At 37.9% G+C, this 17863-nt stretch overlaps 2 protein-coding genes across 4 annotated transcripts; both read left to right on the top strand.

The window, feature by feature from the left end:
* The first annotated feature begins 4023 nt into the window (after positions 1-4023).
* LOC110904038 (F-box/LRR-repeat protein 25) lies at positions 4024-6344 on the top strand. 2 transcript variants are annotated; one of them, XM_022149849.2, is made up of 4 exons: positions 4024-4130; positions 4302-5443; positions 5550-5753; positions 5858-6344. In XM_022149849.2, exons 2-3 carry the CDS (start codon positions 4302-4304, stop codon positions 5557-5559), a joined length of 1152 nt encoding a protein of 383 aa, XP_022005541.1. In that variant the 5' UTR covers positions 4024-4130; the 3' UTR covers positions 5560-5753; positions 5858-6344. The 2 variants fall into 2 exon arrangements, with proteins under 2 accessions (XP_022005541.1, XP_035839226.1); XM_035983333.1 differs by having other exon boundaries at positions 4302-5753; positions 5858-6342.
* A 1889-nt stretch (positions 6345-8233) lies between these two features.
* On the top strand, positions 8234-14066 carry LOC110904039 (heterogeneous nuclear ribonucleoprotein Q). Of its 2 annotated transcripts, XM_022149850.2 has the most exons (18): positions 8234-8429; positions 8560-8596; positions 9034-9104; positions 9267-9332; positions 9434-9505; positions 9610-9682; positions 9768-9805; positions 9903-10013; positions 10086-10205; positions 10288-10368; positions 10462-10530; positions 10621-10698; positions 10774-10929; positions 11014-11121; positions 11228-11296; positions 11364-11426; positions 12292-12449; positions 13406-14066. In XM_022149850.2, the coding sequence occupies exons 2-18, from the start codon at positions 8560-8562 to the stop codon at positions 13827-13829; spliced, it is 1794 nt and encodes a 597-aa protein (XP_022005542.1). In that variant the 5' UTR covers positions 8234-8429; the 3' UTR covers positions 13830-14066. The 2 variants fall into 2 exon arrangements, with proteins under 2 accessions (XP_022005542.1, XP_022005543.1); XM_022149851.2 differs by lacking the exon at positions 12292-12449.
* Positions 14067-17863: the final 3797 nt, after the last annotated feature.

Genomic DNA, 17863 nt, shown 5'->3' with positions numbered 1-17863 from the left:
CCCTTCTCAGGGGTCTTCTTCTTGATCTCTGTGAAAATAATACAAGTACATTAAGCAAGGAAGGTAAAAAGTAATGAGAAGCAAAAAAACATACTAGGAGAAAACTTATACAACGAGCGCAGGTTGCTCGTTTCCCCAACCACGGGAATCACAACAGCAGTAGCCGCGGAAGCCACACCAGTCGTGGCCTCGCTTCTACCCCTTTTCCTGCCAATCAACTGGGCAGCAGCATCTTCTTCTTCTTCAGCCTCATCTTCAGGCACAGATGGGGTCGCGCCAGCATTAGGGTTACGAGAACCCGCGCTCCCAGAGCTCTTTGAGCCGCCCGCTCCAGTTTTTGTTTTAGCTGTGCGCGATAAGCCTTCAAGTGAGTCACTGATTATCACAAAATCGTCTAAGTCACTTTGTCGAAGGCGAAGAGTACCTTTATCAGCAGCAGCAGTTACGCGACTAGGGCCAGTCCCCTTGCTGGTCACTTCAGAATCCACCTTTGTCTTCTTCTTCAGGGGTTTCTTCTTCTTCTCTTCTAGGTCAATCCCCAGGTCGCACAACACACCTGCAAAGATGTTAGACCACGAACTTAGCTTGCCGCTGGAAGACCCTACTGACTCCTCGCTGGAAAGATAGAGAATCTCTTTCCCAGGATAAGTCACAGAGCGCAAAGGACGAGGTTTAGGAAATTGCGCACCTTCAGTCGTAGTTGGCGGCGAAGCACAGGCACCATCAACCGGATACATGAAGTTGCCCTTGATCTGGTCATACCAGCTCTCCTCGTCATCGCGCAATGGGCGCACGCCCATAGAACCACCAAACGTGGCGAAGGCAGCTTGATACAGTTGCGCCTCTAAACATGAAGGTAAATAAGTAACAATTAAAGCAAAGCACTTGGAAAAAGATAAAGGAGATAACTGACCTTGATCGCCGATCTTCAACACCGGAACCTCCCTGCTGTTGGGTGACCATTGGTCACTCATCTTAGCCGCTACTAACACGTTTTCCCCAAACACCCGATTTGGGGTTGGGTTCAACTGCTGATACCACCGGGCATTCTTAGGAATCGGAAGGTCTTCCTTCGGTATTGCTTCAGTCCAATCCCTGAAGGGCATGGCAATCGGCAACACCTCTTCACGGATGAAGAAGAACTTGGGTTTCCAGTCATTGAAACTCTTAGGGGGGTTTAGCAGAATTTTCTTCGCCGCACCACGGCTTGCAAAAGAGAAGAAACCCATCGTCCTCTGCAACTGGTAGAAGGCCCGGAACTTATCCACAGATGGCTCGATGCCATGAGAATGACACAAGAACTCGAAGTGACGAACCCTAACCATCCCAGGTGGGCTCATCTGTGACAGATGGAAGTTGTAATGATGAAGAATATGCCCCATAAAGTTTGTAGCCGGTAACCTAAAGTTACCCTGAAGAAAGAAATCCTCATATAAGGTAATATAACCAGGTGGTGCATCAGCCGCGGTCTGGCCCTGAGCCGGATACCGGGCATCCCACTCTGGTGGGAATCGGAAACTCCGAACAATCTGTTCGAAGAGCCCGAGATCCCATTTGAGGACAGGAACTGGTCCTTCCTCAGCAGCAGCAACTTCTTGATGTTCTTCACTCATATCGGAAAAGAATTTCTGGAAAAAACTTGAAGGTTTGAAGAAATCTTGAAGATGTGAAGAACAACTTTGAAGATTCAAAGAAGGAAGTTTGAGAGAGAGTAAGAAAGCAACGAAGAGAAGTGAGGATCTCTCACATCTCTTCGGATATATATACCCATCGCATTTAATGCGATGGGTAACCGTGCCGCTTTCGCCGCTAGGCTAACCAACGAGAGGCTGCCACGTCAAGCGGAAAACCAGGGGTGACGGTTACCACGCGCGCGTGGGCCTCACTCTCCTGACACGAAGTGCAACCGTCGCAGTCGGCATGATGACACCCGTGCCAGGGGTCAACTCAAACGTCGCACTCAACGACTTATCCCACCAACTTGTCAGAGTTCAAATTTCGAAGTTTCCCGCCATAAAAATTACAAGTAACTTTAGGCAAAAGTTACATGAGCCGCGCAAGCTAAACGCCACCTTCAATAACCTTGCGCGCCTGATCGGACAAACAATAAATCCCTCAAGACCTGCCTTGGTAGCTGCGCAATTGGAAACAACAATTTCCACATGCGCCACACTAACCAAGATCAAAAGCACATTTCTCCTTTTACTTTTATTTCTCTTATTTTTATTAAGTCCAGAGCTCCAACCACTTGCGTTGCGCATGGTGCAACACTGGACTGGGGGGACTTGAAGGGGTATGGTCCCAAAAAGTCGCGCAAACCTCCTCTCAGGTTGCGCGTGAGACCATACTCCTTATTTCAGTAAACTTATTAATAAGATCCTCGCGCGGCACACTCCACGTTCTGATCTACCCCACGCGAGGCACGGCCCTCTAGAGGCTCAGATATCAGCACTTAGCATAAAACAATGAACAAATAAGCATACTAACCCCGCGCGGGTTAGTTTGCTGTCCAACAAGAACCACACAGTAGGGAAGCGCACGGCTACCTACAGTGGTACACAAGGTACAAATGGCAGTAAAAGGAGCCAATGAGCGTCCAGCAGGCTCTGGTCAATCGTGCGCCACGATCGCCTGACGAAAAGTACACAAGGACGTCTACGTGGCACCAATCAGAGGACGGAGACAACTGTCCCACGATCTCCACTTGTCTGCTGATGACAGAAGGACAACAAGGCCGACAACAATGACACGTGGCTCTAATCAAGGTGCGCCAGCACCGACGAACGTCTAGAAGCCACTAAGCGGTCGGCGCCAGCGAGGCAAAGAGCATATCCGTTATGTTGTCCGTTTCCGGCCCAAGGCCCATCAGCCCATAACCTCTTACACCTCTCCGGCTATAAATAGAGACCTCATTTCACAGGTTAAACATTCTATTCCCTCTACTCTCACTCTTAGCACTTAATTACTCTCAAAGCAGTCGCTTATTCTCACGCCGGAGCCTGGTTAAGAGGGAAACCCCCACATTCCCCTCTTAACGAGTAACGGTGTTCTGTTTTGCAGGATCAAACCATTCAGGTCGGAGCTCAAATATCCATAAGAAGATTAACCACTATGATAGAAACATAAACCAATCTAAATTAATTCCTTAATTAGATCAGTGTTTCTTCACCGGGTAAGGATTGTGACAAAAATCCTATGTTTCGTCAGTTATGAGGATGCATGAGTTAAGTTTATAAGCTTTAAACAGTTCATAAGTTCATTATTTAACCAAACAATAATACAATACACCCAATCATATACCAAACGTGCAAAAGTTACAATGCAAACTAATTATAAAAACACAGTTGTGAAACAAGTAACGTGTCGAGGAAAGACCTTGAAAACTCGGGTTGTCACATCATCCCCAACTTGAAAGAAATTTTGTACCGAAGTTTGATAAGTAAACCAAAAGCGGCGAAGTGTTGGATCAGGATGATTGTGGATTTTCCTCGGGTACCACATCATCCCCAACTTGAAAGGGAATTTCGTCCCGAAATTTTGAAATAAATTTTGTTTACGTGCGTTTTCATTAGACGGTATAAATTCAAATTACTTTACGTTTCGATGTCGTCGCAACGCGCTGTACCATTCTTTAACTAAAAAAAAACTATTTTCTTACGTGCTTATATTAATGTACGTGGCGAGATAAATTCAAGCCGGTTTACATTTCTATGTAAATTTCTTTCGCAAATAAGTCGGGTCAATTAGTCAAATATAAAACGTTTTCATATATAAAAAACAGCGATTTTTTAATAAAAAAATTGTAAAAAAATGGTATGTTTTTAGGCTTTTTTTAGTTAGTTTTTTTGTTTGCTCATTTAAACTAGCTTTCTCATGATCCATCCCCTTATACATAATTAAAAAAACAAAAATAATTTGGAAATTTAGAATTTTAAAGTATTAATATGTAAAAATAAATAAATAAAATCTTTTCAGATTAAACAGGTGGCGTTCGTGTGAAGCCGTCACAAATAAACTTGTCGACACGAAAGTTGGGCTTGTATCGAACCCCAACACCCGTTTAACAGCCCTTGTGGAAAATAAAATCAACATCTCATTTCTCCTCATCGCCGGCCTCTCTTTGTTCACAGGTAAGCAAGTAGTAATTATTGTTCTTTTTTCTTTCAATTCAAACCGCAATCTGACCAATAATTGTTTGTTTACGAGAATATACTCGATTTTGTTGCAATTAACTTAATCGCTTCTTATATTCTTTTGCACAAAATGATTCTCGTTTCTTTCAATTCGGTTACATTTTGTAGATGGAAGAAGAGATGGATCGCATTTCACAGCTTCCTGATTTCATTGTTCATCACATACTCTCATTTTTGCCTGACTCTCCTCCTGCTGAACTTGTTCGAATGAGTGTGTTGTCCAAGACCTGGTTTCACCTAACCGCTTCTTTTCCCATTTTAAATTACGATATCTGTAAATTTAAATCTAGAGAAAGTTTTTTCAAGTATGTTGAGTGCACCACCTCTAGATTCTGCCACCAAAATCTCACTGCACACAGGCTCACGCTCTATGTAACCATCCGGAATCCTGCAGAATTAGATATTGTCAACAGATGCCTTGGATTACTTCTTGTGATTGGCGTCAAGGAGTTGTCCATGTCTATGTCAGCTATGCCAAAGTATCGTTTGCCTAACACACTCCTATCTGTTTCTGTGTTAAAATCGTTGAGCATATATAACTGTGAGTTGCCTTCTTCTTTGATGCATGACGGTGTCGTCAAGTTTAAGTCTTTGATTAGTTTGCAACTCCAAAACGTCCGTATCGATGAAGAGGTGATCAAGTATATCACCACTGGTTGCCCTCTTCTACAGTGGTTTGAGATGCGTTGTTGCTATGGTTTCAAAAGATTTTGTGTTTATCAACACCAAAATCTTCAAAGAGTTGGTCTTGTTGGAACCTCAGTTGAGATAATTGATATTGAAGCTCCAAATCTATATAATTTTTATTTAGCAGCAAAAAACGCTGGTAGACGGCCACCAAAATTGAACTTGGCTTCGTGCAAAAAACTAACTTCAGTGACTTACGAAGGGTATCCCTCACCAAACTCGAATGGATTCTTATCCAACTTCCCCTTTGTTGAAAATTTGAATTTGTTTACTAGTTGTGAAGGCAACAATTTGAAGTTGTCAAGTCATTCCTTGAGGACATTGGAGTTATTTACAGACTTCGATTTGGAAAAAATCGAGTTAAGCACCCCCAATTTGGATTTATTTATTTATTGTAATGACGACTATGGTTGGGTTGGGGTAAGGCAGTTACCCCATTTGAAAGCATGTATGGGATGCTATCCTGATGGTTCTATAGATACTGCTTGGTTCCAGAAGTTGAGGCTCTTTTTGGACAAAAAAATGGTTTCAAAGCTTCCAATTTGTATATTTGCACGGATCAGGTGCTTTCTTTAATCAAACCGTTTATCTATTACATTATCGTGAACACTTATATAAAACAACCCCAACTCAAAGTTGTATATTCCTCCCATTCCATTTGTCTTGCAGAAGTTCATAGTGTTAGAAAACATAAAGGAGAATGAGTTGCCACCTTTTGAACTTGAGCATCTTGAGCTACATTTTGAGCACGAAGAATCGTTAGATCATGCGGCTTTTGTGGATGCAGTTCTTTGTTGTTTCCGTCCTCGATTTCTAACCTTAAGATCATCCTTTCCTTTAACTGATTCTGAAGAACAAAGTGCTCTTGTCAAGGTAAGAGTTATACGTGCTCTCTTTGAAGAAAAAGCAATTAGCTTTATATTGGCTTTTGTTTGCACACCGCAGTTAATTAGAAATATTGGCTTTTTTTTCTTTAGTTTACTTACGAGAGGCTACTTGAACAAGAAAATCAAGGCCATACCAGTATTCAGATTGTGTCGCCTTACTCTTCCAAAGCACAAAAGCAGGGCTTGATGTTATTGGCAGACCCCTTACTTGAAGAAAAAGCAATTAGCTTTATAAAGGAAAAAAGGGACGCATATTAGTGAGTTATTTTTATAGATACATTCTTTACCTCACACGTTAATACCCAAACAGAAGAAGCATGCGGTCAAAGGTTTGCGGATTTGGAGAATTTATGATGCGTTGGATGTAGGAGTCTATCGGTTAATTTGGATTGAAGATTAGAGTTTAACAAATTGTAATTAAACTTTATAAGTATTATGCTCTTTTATATTTACATATGTATTGGTGGTTTTGAATTATGACAATACTGATGTTTGGGCTATATATATTAATATATAGTCCGTGGGTTTGCTTCATTACTATTTGTGGATATCTATATATATATATATATTTTTGGGCATGATATCATGGTTTTTGTTAAGCCTGACAAAACGGGCGGGGGTGGGATGCGGGTTATAACTGGTTGATTAAAAGGATTGGTTTGCTCCGGGTCAAAATGGGTTTTGACGGAAGTGGTTTCGGGTTGAAATGGGTCACTTTAGAAAGAAGTATAACATGACTAAAAAATAATTATAGCAATTATATCTAATAGTTATGGTGTTTCTTATTTAAATTGTGCATAAGATACTTAAAACTCAATCAGAAGATAAACAATAAACCGAAAAAGGTCAACCTTAATAGTTCAAAACGAGGTGAGTGAGCCCTCTGAAGTTAACAAACCAAACTCGAGATTGTTTTTACAGTCCTTTCAAGAGCGCAAACTTTTTTTTTTCATACTGCAACACTTTATTAATTTGAAGTTAGAAATTATAGGCGAATTAATGCTGATATGCGAAATAGGCTCATACATGAGAATAAAGTGGACAAGCTGATTAAGCTTGCGTATCTAATACTGACATGTAATTGTACATGATACTTAAAATTGCCCTTTAACAAAGGCGAATTATAATGCTGATACGCGAAATAGGATCACTTGGTGTACTCACTCTCATAGAGAGTTGAAAAGAGAAAATAGTTGGAGCTCTTGTTTCCTTTTGTACTTTCTGTCCACAGTTTGTTCTTTGGTTGTTGACTGATCCCCTAGCAATTCTGCAGCTGCATTGACTTTTCTTTAGGGTTTTGACTTTCTAATTGAAATGAAAGATCTTCATGCTCTATTATGGTTTCCAGTGGTGGCCATGAGTTTTTGTATTGGTGATTTAGATTTTAGACAAACATCTCTTCTAGTTTCTCAATTGTGTGATCCTGCAAGTTATAAATAATCCTCTTTTGATTAGTTTTAAAGATGAAACCACCTATTTGTCAATGCTGGAAGATCTTTGACTATTTGTCTAGTCAAATAATGCAACAAGGGGACTTTTTAGAGTTGGGTTGACTAAAATTAGACTTTGAACTGAATAACTAAGCGAACTTAAAGATGACATGTTTTTCAAACAATTTTAGCATTGCAATCTTTATGAGAAAGGGTCATATTTTATCACTAACAAGTTATTGGTAAAAATAGCTTAAAAGTAAAATGGGTCAAAAGTCACACATAGTGTATATTAAGGGACAACGGACTTTAATAATCTCAACTATTTGCTATTGGCCGACAAAAATCCTAAGTATAAAAATAACCACTGATGGTCCCACCTTTTAACCTGTTGTCCACCAGTGGACCTTTTCTAACTAAGGTCTAACCCAGTAAGTTTTTTGGTGACATAGACTCTGACGTGACACAAACCATTGTTATTTGATGAGGTTGCTGCTTATCTACCACTCTCATCACCAACTTACCTCCAATTAGTTTTCCGGTGTAAATTTCTTTTAGAAATGAGTCGTGTCCCAAATACGTTTTATTGCCTATTTTTATGTACGTTTGAAGTAAATTTTGTTCAAAAATGTGCGTTTTCATTAGACGGTATAAATTCAAATTACTTTACATTTAGACGTCGCCGCAACGCGCCGTACAATTCTTTAACTAAAATAACTATTTTCTTACGTGCTTATATTAATGTATGTGGCGAGATAAATTCAAGCTGGTTTACGTTTCTACGTAAATTTCTTTCACAAATAAGTCGGGTCAATTAGTCAAATATAATACGCTTTCGTGCTTGTTTTTATCTACGTTTTCAGTTGGTTAACGTTTTGACGTATTTTTTTCGAAAACGATTCGGGTTGTATATAATAAGTTTTATTAGATGGTATAAATTCTAGTTGCTCTCAGTTTCGACGTCCGCCTCAACACACGAGAAATTTTCTAGTTAACCACATTTAATAGGTGTAGCCAAGTTGTTGGAACTTGGAAGCGGAACTGGCATCGTATGTAACGACAAGAGTAACGGAGATTAGGCACGGAATAAAAAGTCAAAAGTCAAGAACCCTAACCATAGATACATTACATTACATACACCTATATCCAAAGCTCAAATCTTAGCTCCTTATAGATTCTTGCTTCTGCGGTTGATCCACCAACGGTTACTACATCTTTCTTTGTATTTTCAGGTAATTAATTGAAGGAATCTGATAATTCTGTTGATAATTCTTTTCTTTTGGCGTTTTTTGTTTCGATTTATTTGAAATAATTGGAACGGGTTTGTTTTGTTTATTAACATGATTTTGTTATTGATTGCAGATGAGTCACTTATTAAATCATAATTCAGCTGATAATCGTAAGTTTTACCTTTCTAATCCTGCCAGTTGCTACTTGTTTGACTTTAATTATTGACTAGAAGCTGAAATTAGTACACTGCTCGTATTAAAGTTAGGTTTTTGGTGGAAAATCTTGCATTATTTGGAAACAAATTGCATTTGAAAGAAGATGAATTTAAGCATGAATTATATTCCATATTAAACTTTGATAGTTGTTAAGTTGTTAAAGTAATTTGCAATAAAGTGTATGGAATTTGGTTAGGTCGGGCTAATATCGGAATACACGGTCCAAGTAAAGTATTTTTGTTAATTTTTTTTTTTTTTTTTTTTTTTTGTTGAAGTTGTTTTAAAGGGAGAATGTAGCTCCATAGGAATATAGTGGATATCTCATGTAAATTTTTCAAAACAGTTTATGTATTATGTTTGATTAAGGGGAATCTTTTTTTCGGCATACCAGATGGAAGCAAAGGTGTGGAAGTTTTTGTTGGTGGGTTGGCCCGATCTGTAACTGAAGACAAGGTTCATAAGGTTAGCTGACTCTTTATACTCATCAAGTGAATACGTTTTGTCCATAAAAATAACTTCTTGCTGCGTTCGTTTAGTTAATAGGTTGCGAAACTTTACAGTGTTGTTACATTTGATGTTTTTTAACTATGTCAACTCTCAACGCTTTGTTTCTGTCTCTTTTAGGTCTTTTCAACTTGTGGAGAAATCATGGACATTCGCTTGATAAAAGATCAAAACGGCAGCCTAAAGGTTCGTTCAATAGTCTGCCCACAGGCCACAGTTATCTTTTCTCATCATCCGTTTCTCTCTTTTGAAAGCTTACATATCCGTTTATGTGCATATATACATAGGGGTTTGGCTTTGTACGCTTTACAACAAAAGACGCTGCTGACAAAGCTCTAAAGGAGTTAAATGAATCTATGGTAAAGAATAATCTCAAACAAATTTACCGATAATTTGTAAAACCAACTTGTATGTATCTATCACATTGTTACATTTTTTCTAATGCAATAGCCTTATGTTTCAGCTAGAAGGGAAAAAGATTGGTGTTCTCCCATCAGCTGGACACGATACACTTTTTTTGGGGAACCTTAACAAAGGTTTGTTTTAATCTCGTCATAATACCGTAAACGTTAATGATTGAAGTCTTTAGTTCCCCTTATCTTAGCTATTTTCTTTGTTTAGGGTGGAGCGCTGATGATTTTAGTAACGTTGTGCGCCAGGTAATATATATTGTTTTTGTTTTTTAGTTATCAACTAAACTTCTACAGTTCTACTGATTATAATGCCACGTCACCAACTTATTCTTGGTGGTTATAGGTTTTTCCAGATGTTGTTTCCATTGATCTTGCACAGCCAAATGGTAGTGAGACAATTAGCAAAAAGTTCAAGAACCGTGGTTTCGGTTTTGTGAAGTTTTCGTCTCATGCTGTAAGTCCCTGTTTATTTAAATAGTTCAAAATTGCTGATAATAAATTAACAGTATTATACTTTTATAATCAGGCTGCAGCACGCGCACTTAAGGTTGGTGCTAAGCCAAATTTTGTTCTTGGTGGTACTTTGCATCCATCTGTTAAGTGGGCTGAAGAGGATGCTGGAGTTGATACAGAGGAACTTGCTAAGGTGTTTATTATTTTCAGTAATTTATCATGCATGATTCTTCTGAATTATCTGATGTACATTGATGATTTTTTTTAATTTCCAGATAAAAATAGCATTTATCAGAAGCTTACCGTCTACTGCTGATGAAAACTACTTGAAGTTACTCTTTGGGCCCTTTGGGAAGGTTAGAGATACCGTGGTTTATTTATTTATTGATTTTTTTTAATTTAAAGTATGTAAGTTGTAAGATTTAATGGTTTGCATGCTTATGTTTCAGGTAGAAAAAGTGGTGGTACACAACAAGGGCGCTTCTAGTGTCGGATTTATTCATTTCGCTCAACGATCAGTAAGCGGCAAAACTTAATTTAGCATGCAGTTTGACATATTAATCTTTTTTTGATGTTTTTGTAATTGCTGACTTTGTTTCCATAAATAGCACCTTGATAATGCCATAGGGGGGCTAAATGAAAAAACCGTCAAAGGGCCAAAGGGCGGTCCATCATTTAAGCTACAGGTACTGTAAGCAACTGTAGGTATTTAATACGTTATTTACAGAAGAATAACAAACAAATATGAGATATGATAATAGGTTGAAGTTGCAAGGCCCATGGACAAGAAACGGAAAAGGGTTTATGAAGATTCGCAACTCACTCAGTCGCGTGAGATTTTAAATAACTACAAACCTCAAAATTATGAGTCAGTCATGAGTTCTTTCAATGGCTACCGTGACGACACAGTTCAAAAGGTTTGTTAGATATTAATGTCCTTTTTCAAAAGAATAATATATCTGGCTATTTACACTTTGATATTCTTTTCTGCTTATTTTTAGGATCCTATAGTTGCTGATCCCCATGAAGCTGCTGTTCTTCTGCTACCAGTGGCTGTTAGAGATCGGTTACTTCGAGTTTTACGACTCGGTATTGCTACTCGATATGATGTAATGTTATCCCCTGATTTAGTTTTCTGTTTTGTCTTTTTGTTGGAAAATATGCTTGGGGGAGTTGACATTTGGGTTTATAATATTTTTATTTGTTCTTTTGCAGATCGAAGTTGAATCCCTAGCTAATCTTGCGGAACTACCTGAATCTACAGCCATATTAGTTCTTGATCAGGTTAACTATTGAATATTAAGATATCTGTTATACACAAGTATTAATTATGCTTTATCGTTCTCTACAGTTTATGTTATCGGGAGCAGAAGAGCATGACAAGGGAGCATATCTCACTTCACTAATTTCAAAGGTACATATTAAGTTTTGGTTTTAGCCAGAATTTCACACACACACACACACACACACACACACACTTAAAACTTCAATATATATTGTATATATCCTTTCGAATATCTTACATGCCCTTTCAAAACCCTGAAACAATATTTTCTTCCTCCATTATCTATTCCACTAAAAGTAATCCTACACCAATAAATTCCCATTTTACCCTCAGTAATTAAATTTTTAAAGCATCATACCAAAACAACCAAAAGAAATCCACTAATTTAACTGCTCTTCTGCATGGTGCAAAAGCATCAAAATAAGAACCAGTTATATGATTGTTAAGTAAAACTCTCAATTAATTTAACGTGTCAAAAACATCAAAGCCCTCATACTGAGATGGCTTATTCTCTTGTAGTAATAGCTACCTAGATATGAAATGTAGAAACAAAAATACACTGCATCATTATTCTACCTACCCAACTGAACCATCTTAACCGTTTTTTTTAGAACAATTTATTACTAAAACAAATATACATCTATTACAAAGCTACCCGCATTCACCTTCTGCAATATGCAGAAAAACAGGAAAAAACACAAAAGGGCCAACAGACCCCTAATCTAGTTTTAGCAAAATTGAATTTTTGCAAACTCTAGCAAAATCATTAAAAGCTTACAAACCTTAATCAAAAGTATCATCTTCAATGCCCCGTGAGAGTGAGAACATGCAGGAGGAACTCTCTTTTGGCGCTCTGTTTGCTTGTTGGGGAAGAAGGGTAAATTGGTCATAGAATTTGTTAAGAATGTTAAGTTTTAATGTGTGAAAATCTTCCTTGGTTTTATGGATCTAATTCCCAGAGTTCCAACACAAATAATTTGTATTTCGCATACAGTACCAGGTGGACAAACTTGGATTGAATCAACTACCTTTAAATATGTCAAGATTAAGGGACACTAATGTCAGGGAAACAGTGGGCCTGGGCCTCTCTGGTAGGGCCCATCTTCCAGCTCTTGATTCTCTTGGCTTGCCTCTTGACCCAATTGTGCCTAGGTTTGTTTCTTGCATTCGACGTAACTTGGTTTATAATATATAGTTCACTTTTATAAAGAGCAATTTGATAAACAGGAAAAGCTTCAGTTTTTTTTTTAATATTTGTTCCTATGCAATTTTTATAGGACCCAACACAAATAAGGAAAAAATAAACACAAAAGTCAACCTGTTATTAACGTTGATCAAGTGGCACCGTTTCCCAATAATGCTTTATTAAGCCTAATTCAATAGTTAATCAAACATTGATTAAATAATATTCCTATCCATACACCATACTTTATATAAACTCCTGTAATGTAATAGCATAATTTCCACACATGGAAACAACAATTTCATAGCGCACAAACTAATCAGAGTCTAGGCTAATTATAATGTTCAAACATAGTAAAGGATAAAAGACGGCTGGGTTGGGTAACATGTTAAAAAGTTCATTAAAATAGAAATAGGTCAAATTGGCCATGGGTCGGGTTGGGTGGGCTGACCCGTCGGCTCAGACACTTTCTCCTTTTTCCAGTTTTTCATTCTTCAGTTTTATATTTTGTTCTATATATTTTTCTGTTGCTGAAAAAGCGAGTCATTTTTCTAAAATAACCTTGCTTCAAGTTTTTCAGGTAATGTATAAATATATAATATGATTACGCATTATGACAAAAGCATTTGATTACTATCCAGATATCTGAATCTGCACTATGTAATGTATAATATGATTGCACAATATAACATAAGTATTTTATAACTATCCAGATATCTCAATCTGAACCTCGGTATGGATAGTATGTACCTGTCAACCAAAACAAATGTTATATACTTATAACCTTTGAATGATTACAAATTACAAATTAGATAAATCCTCATCATGTGAACATGATAAAATAAAATCTGAATCTTGGTTAGATGAATTGTTTTCTGCTGACTTAAAATTATTGTTCTCGTGTATTGAATTGTGTATAATGCAGGTCGGATGGTTATGCATCTCGTTATTCTTCATTAATTTCAGAATATGGTGCGCCAAGCCATGCAAGTGTTTTAAAAAGAGATGAAATAAGTCCATTACGCTTTCATGAATTACCCGCTTCTTCTTCCGCCACTGCTTCTTACAGTCGATATTTGACAAATTCAAATCTCCCAACAGCTTACGGAAACATGGAGGAAATGAGCCCCAACCCGTCACACCAAATCCCGGGCTCATCTTCAATATCTTATGCAAATCATGCACAAGATCCGTACGCAATTCCAGCTTATGTAAAAGGCGGTGATGGTGCAGCTACTCGTCCGCAAATGAGATTTGACCCGTACACTGGTGAGCCTTACAAATTTGACCCGTTTACTGGTGAACGCATTGTTCCAGAAAACTCGTATGAGAATGCATACCGACTATGAAGAAATTGTTTGTGATGTTATATGAGTTGACGTCTGTTTTAGGTAATGCAGTTTATGTTAGTCTCCGAATTGAGAAATGTACATTACTGGAGTTGTTTTCAGTTTTCACTTTTCAGCGTAATTTAATTAATGTTTTTGTGAGGAATGAAAGGGGCGGGGCGTTTGGCAGGATAAAGTGGTATGCATCTATCTCATTATTCTTCATTGTAAAATGAATACTATATAACCATAACAGTATCTGTTGTTCTAAGAGTCTTAACGAATTTAGAAGAATTATATTGTTTTTTGAACGGCAATCAAATTTTTCCTTCAACGCCAAACAAATATGGTCTGCGTGAACAAAACCCGACTAAGTGAATTCGAGGGTTACGGTTTGACATTCGTGGGCAGGTCACGGGCATGCAGAAGTTCTGTTTTACCAAGCCATTGGAACCAAACTTTGTACCCACAGTGTGTGTGCGTATGAGTGGAAGTAAAACCCGAAGGAAGTAGCTTAAGCATCATGGTTTTTTACTTGTAAACACTTCATTTGTACACCCGCCGATCATGGCATTTCCTCATTTCAAACACACTACTTTTGTTGTTTTGAACACAGCTTAGTTCATAGGAAAGTTGTTATCATAGATAGCGTAAAGCCACCAGCCCGCATTCTAACCCGGAGGTGGCGGGTTCGAGTCTTGCTCGTTCCCAATGCCCCTACGGTAGCGGATTTACCCCCAGACTCAGGCTTGCTGGGTGGCGGTCTGCGAGGTGGGATCACCTCGGCGGTTGGGAGGACCGTGGAATATCCCCCCCCTCTTCTTTAGCTTATGCAAATGAGATTTTACCAGTAAACTGGTCAACCTTACAAAGTCTGATTGTCCTAGCTTGTATGATTATGAGAACATGTTGAGTAGTTGGATTTACTTGCAAGAAAGTTGAATCATGATAAACATTGATACAAGTTAGGAGGTGTGAAGTTTACACTTCAGGGCCGGCCCTGAGAATTCATGTACCCTATTTGAGCTCGAAAACAGGCCTTAGCAAAATTGGGTATTGGGCTCACTAAAGGTCTAAACCTAATGCCAGTGGGCTAATAACTAATCTAAACCATAAAAATAGTTTTGTAAGTGGACATATGTTGGTGTTTGTATGGGTATACCCTATTAATTTCTTTTTACATATACATATCGGGTTATTTTTAAAAATAACGTGCCCTTCAAAATATCGGGCCCTGGCTGGTGGTCCTCCCTACTCACCCCAGGGCCGCCCCTGATACACTTGTTTGAGATTATTATGATTTTTGGCACCTAGGAACTTTGGGCGGACCACATTCCAAGAAGGCACCACACTCTTAAGGGGGTCTCTTGCTTGGTCAGTGTGGATCTTTTTTTTGTTGCCTTAAAAGAAGTAGCTTCGGATTTGCATAGTGTGGATTTTTTAGTTACCTTAAAGAAGTTGTTTCGAATTTGGACGGTTGATGAAAAGTGGCATGTAAATTGATTGTCAATAAGTACATATCATTGATGGTAACCAACCCTTAGAAGTAACTACTCAACAATAGGGATGGTAACCAACCCTTAAAAGTAACTGCTCAACAATAGTAATAATGACTAGCGCCGGCCCTTAAAATTCGTATACCATATTAAAATTTTTTATACATATACATATCGATTTTTTTTTTGTTGAAAATAACATGTCCTGACCCGTAGTCCTCCCCGCCACCTTTAGGCCGCCCCTGACAACGACCAACATCAACTAGGTATATATCAATGGAAAATGAGAGTAGTAGAAGCTTAGATCAGTAACTACTATAAATAGTGTTTATCAACAACTTAGGCGCCGTAACCCTATAACTGAGTTTGTGCTCATAAACCAATCATCAACGCTAACTCAATTACTTTTGCAAGAGTTCATGCCAAAGGTTTTTTTTTTTTTTTTTTTTTGAGTTAATTATTGTTTTCGTCCCTGTGGTTTGTCAAAAATCACTATTTCAGTCCATTAGTTTAGAAATTGTGATTTCAGTCCCTGTGGTTTCACTTTTGTAACCATTTCAGTCCACCTCGTAACCATTTCAATTCCTGTACTTAACAGAATAATGGATTGAAATGAGTACGAAAGTGAAACCACATGGACTGAAATGGTTGCGAAAGTAAAACCACATGGACCAAAATCGCAATTTTTAAACTAACTGACTGAAATAGTGATTTTTGACAAACCACAGGGACGAAAACAGTAATTAACTCTTTTTTTTTTGTTGATAATGTTATTCCTATTCCTAATATAATTAAATAATAACCAATTAACATATATTTTCACGAAGAGTTGTGCGATTTGAAATTAAATGTTCCCGAAGGCACGACAGTGAAATAATCGGTAAAACTTCGTCTCTCATCTAAGTCGAACCAGTGTCACCCGTATTCGCTCTTCACCTGGATGCTGCAGAAAATAGTGAGGAGAGTGGGAATCGAACATGGGTCACAAGTAACACCAATTCTTTCCCCTATCACTCCACCACTACCTCATTCACAGATATCATACTTGTTAAATGTTTTTTTTAATAAAATCTCTGTTTTCTCATTGAGTTATCCTATTAAAAATTAAAAACTTAAGGATAATACTAAAGTGTTGATGGTTGCATATGTTCTTTTACCGACAGAGACCGTCGTTTATTTGTTATTATTTGAAATTACTGTTTTTGATCATCTTTATGTTTTCTTTTTTGATAAAATTAAGGAGATGGATGACTATCGACAAGTGACAATAGGAAAGGACAAACCCGCAACTACAAATCACTAATTTAATGTTTCAGATACGCCAAAAACACGTATGCATGTGTCAATAACAGAAAAAACAAAAGCATCACATTTTGTTTTTGCAAATATAAATTAAACTTTTGTAGTAGGAGGAGAAGAAGCGACAAAAATAGGTACAATGATATATGCGTCATGTGAATGACTAAAATTGAAAGCGGGCCTTGTGGTAGTGGGCTCAACCGACCGGAAAACAAAGGGAATAAAGGGAAACCCTTCTGGCACATGGACTCTTAACCTCACCCAAAAGTGGCCCGATCTATTAATCTCACTTTGGTTTGGTTTGGTTTGGTCCTCCTCTCTTCCTTTCCGGTCCCTTTATTTCAAATAAATCCGATAAATAGTTTTGTAGCATCTACAATGTATGGATGCTTGCTAGGTGGAGGCAATAGAGAGAGAGAGATCGGTCTGGAATAGGGGACGTGAGTGGACGAGGTATGTGAGGAAGAGGGAGGGGATGGATGTTGTTGAGGTGGTGGTGTCCACCTTTTTTCTTTCCCGTTGGAGATACTCTAGTGGTTTTATAATCTTTTAATTGTTATTTTGTAAAGAAATAACGTGTTAGAATCAAGTTTTTTTTTTGCGTCCAAAGGTATCTTAAGGGTTAGGATCGTTTTTAGCGATTTGTTGGACATGTTGTTTTGACCAGGTGGGGAGATTGAACTACCTCCCTAGGGTTTTGAACACCTCCTCTAGAGTGGGACGTCAGACCATCAAATAACATTGACAATTCAACAACGAGTGATAGACTTTGGTTACATCGGTGAAGCATGGTGTTTCGACACAAGCGAGAATGTCCAAACGAGTGAGAAGGGATGACCAAAAAACACGAATCTAGTGGGAAAACCAGAAACATGACGGGTGGGTGTTTTGGACTTTTGAGGACATTTATAGCTTTACAGTTTGTTTTTATATTTAAAAGGGTATAAATCTTAAAAGAATTTAACATTTTTTTTTTTCGTTTAACAATGAAAACGCATAAATGTGTTAATGGTTAATAGTGATAATCATATATGTCAACTTTTGAAAGATTTTTTCTTAAGGTGTAAGATTAATGAAGGGGAGTAGTAGTCATCGGTAGGCGTAATGGATAGAAGTAGATAAAGTCATAAAACAATGTTGTTGATATCAAATCAAAGTATATTTAACTGCTTCGTATATAATCACGTGCCTTAGCTGCCACAGGGCCTTTGCAAGCTACAACCTTAATTCACATGCCACTTAGTTGAAAATTTTGTAGTC

This window comes from Helianthus annuus, chromosome 14 (genome assembly GCF_002127325.2).
Source record: "Helianthus annuus cultivar XRQ/B chromosome 14, HanXRQr2.0-SUNRISE, whole genome shotgun sequence".
Classification (NCBI taxonomy): domain Eukaryota; kingdom Viridiplantae; phylum Streptophyta; class Magnoliopsida; order Asterales; family Asteraceae; genus Helianthus; species Helianthus annuus.
The sequence above is the reverse complement of the archived record's forward strand: the minus strand, read 5'-3'. Positions and strand labels throughout refer to the sequence as shown.

Bases quoted from the DNA above. Each gene is read 5' to 3' on its own strand.
- LOC110904038 (XM_035983333.1), top strand. From the start codon at position 4,302: ATGGAAGAAGAGATGGATCGCATTTCACAGCTTCCTGATTTCATTGTT.
- LOC110904039 (XM_022149850.2), top strand. From the start codon at position 8,560: ATGAGTCACTTATTAAATCATAATTCAGCTGATAATC. The intron at 10,699-10,773 runs GTACTGTAAGCA...ATATGATAATAG, and splicing joins GTCCATCATTTAAGCTACAG to GTTGAAGTTGCAAGGCCCAT. The intron at 12,450-13,405 runs GTTTGTTTCTTG...TGTATAATGCAG, and splicing joins CTTGACCCAATTGTGCCTAG to GTCGGATGGTTATGCATCTC.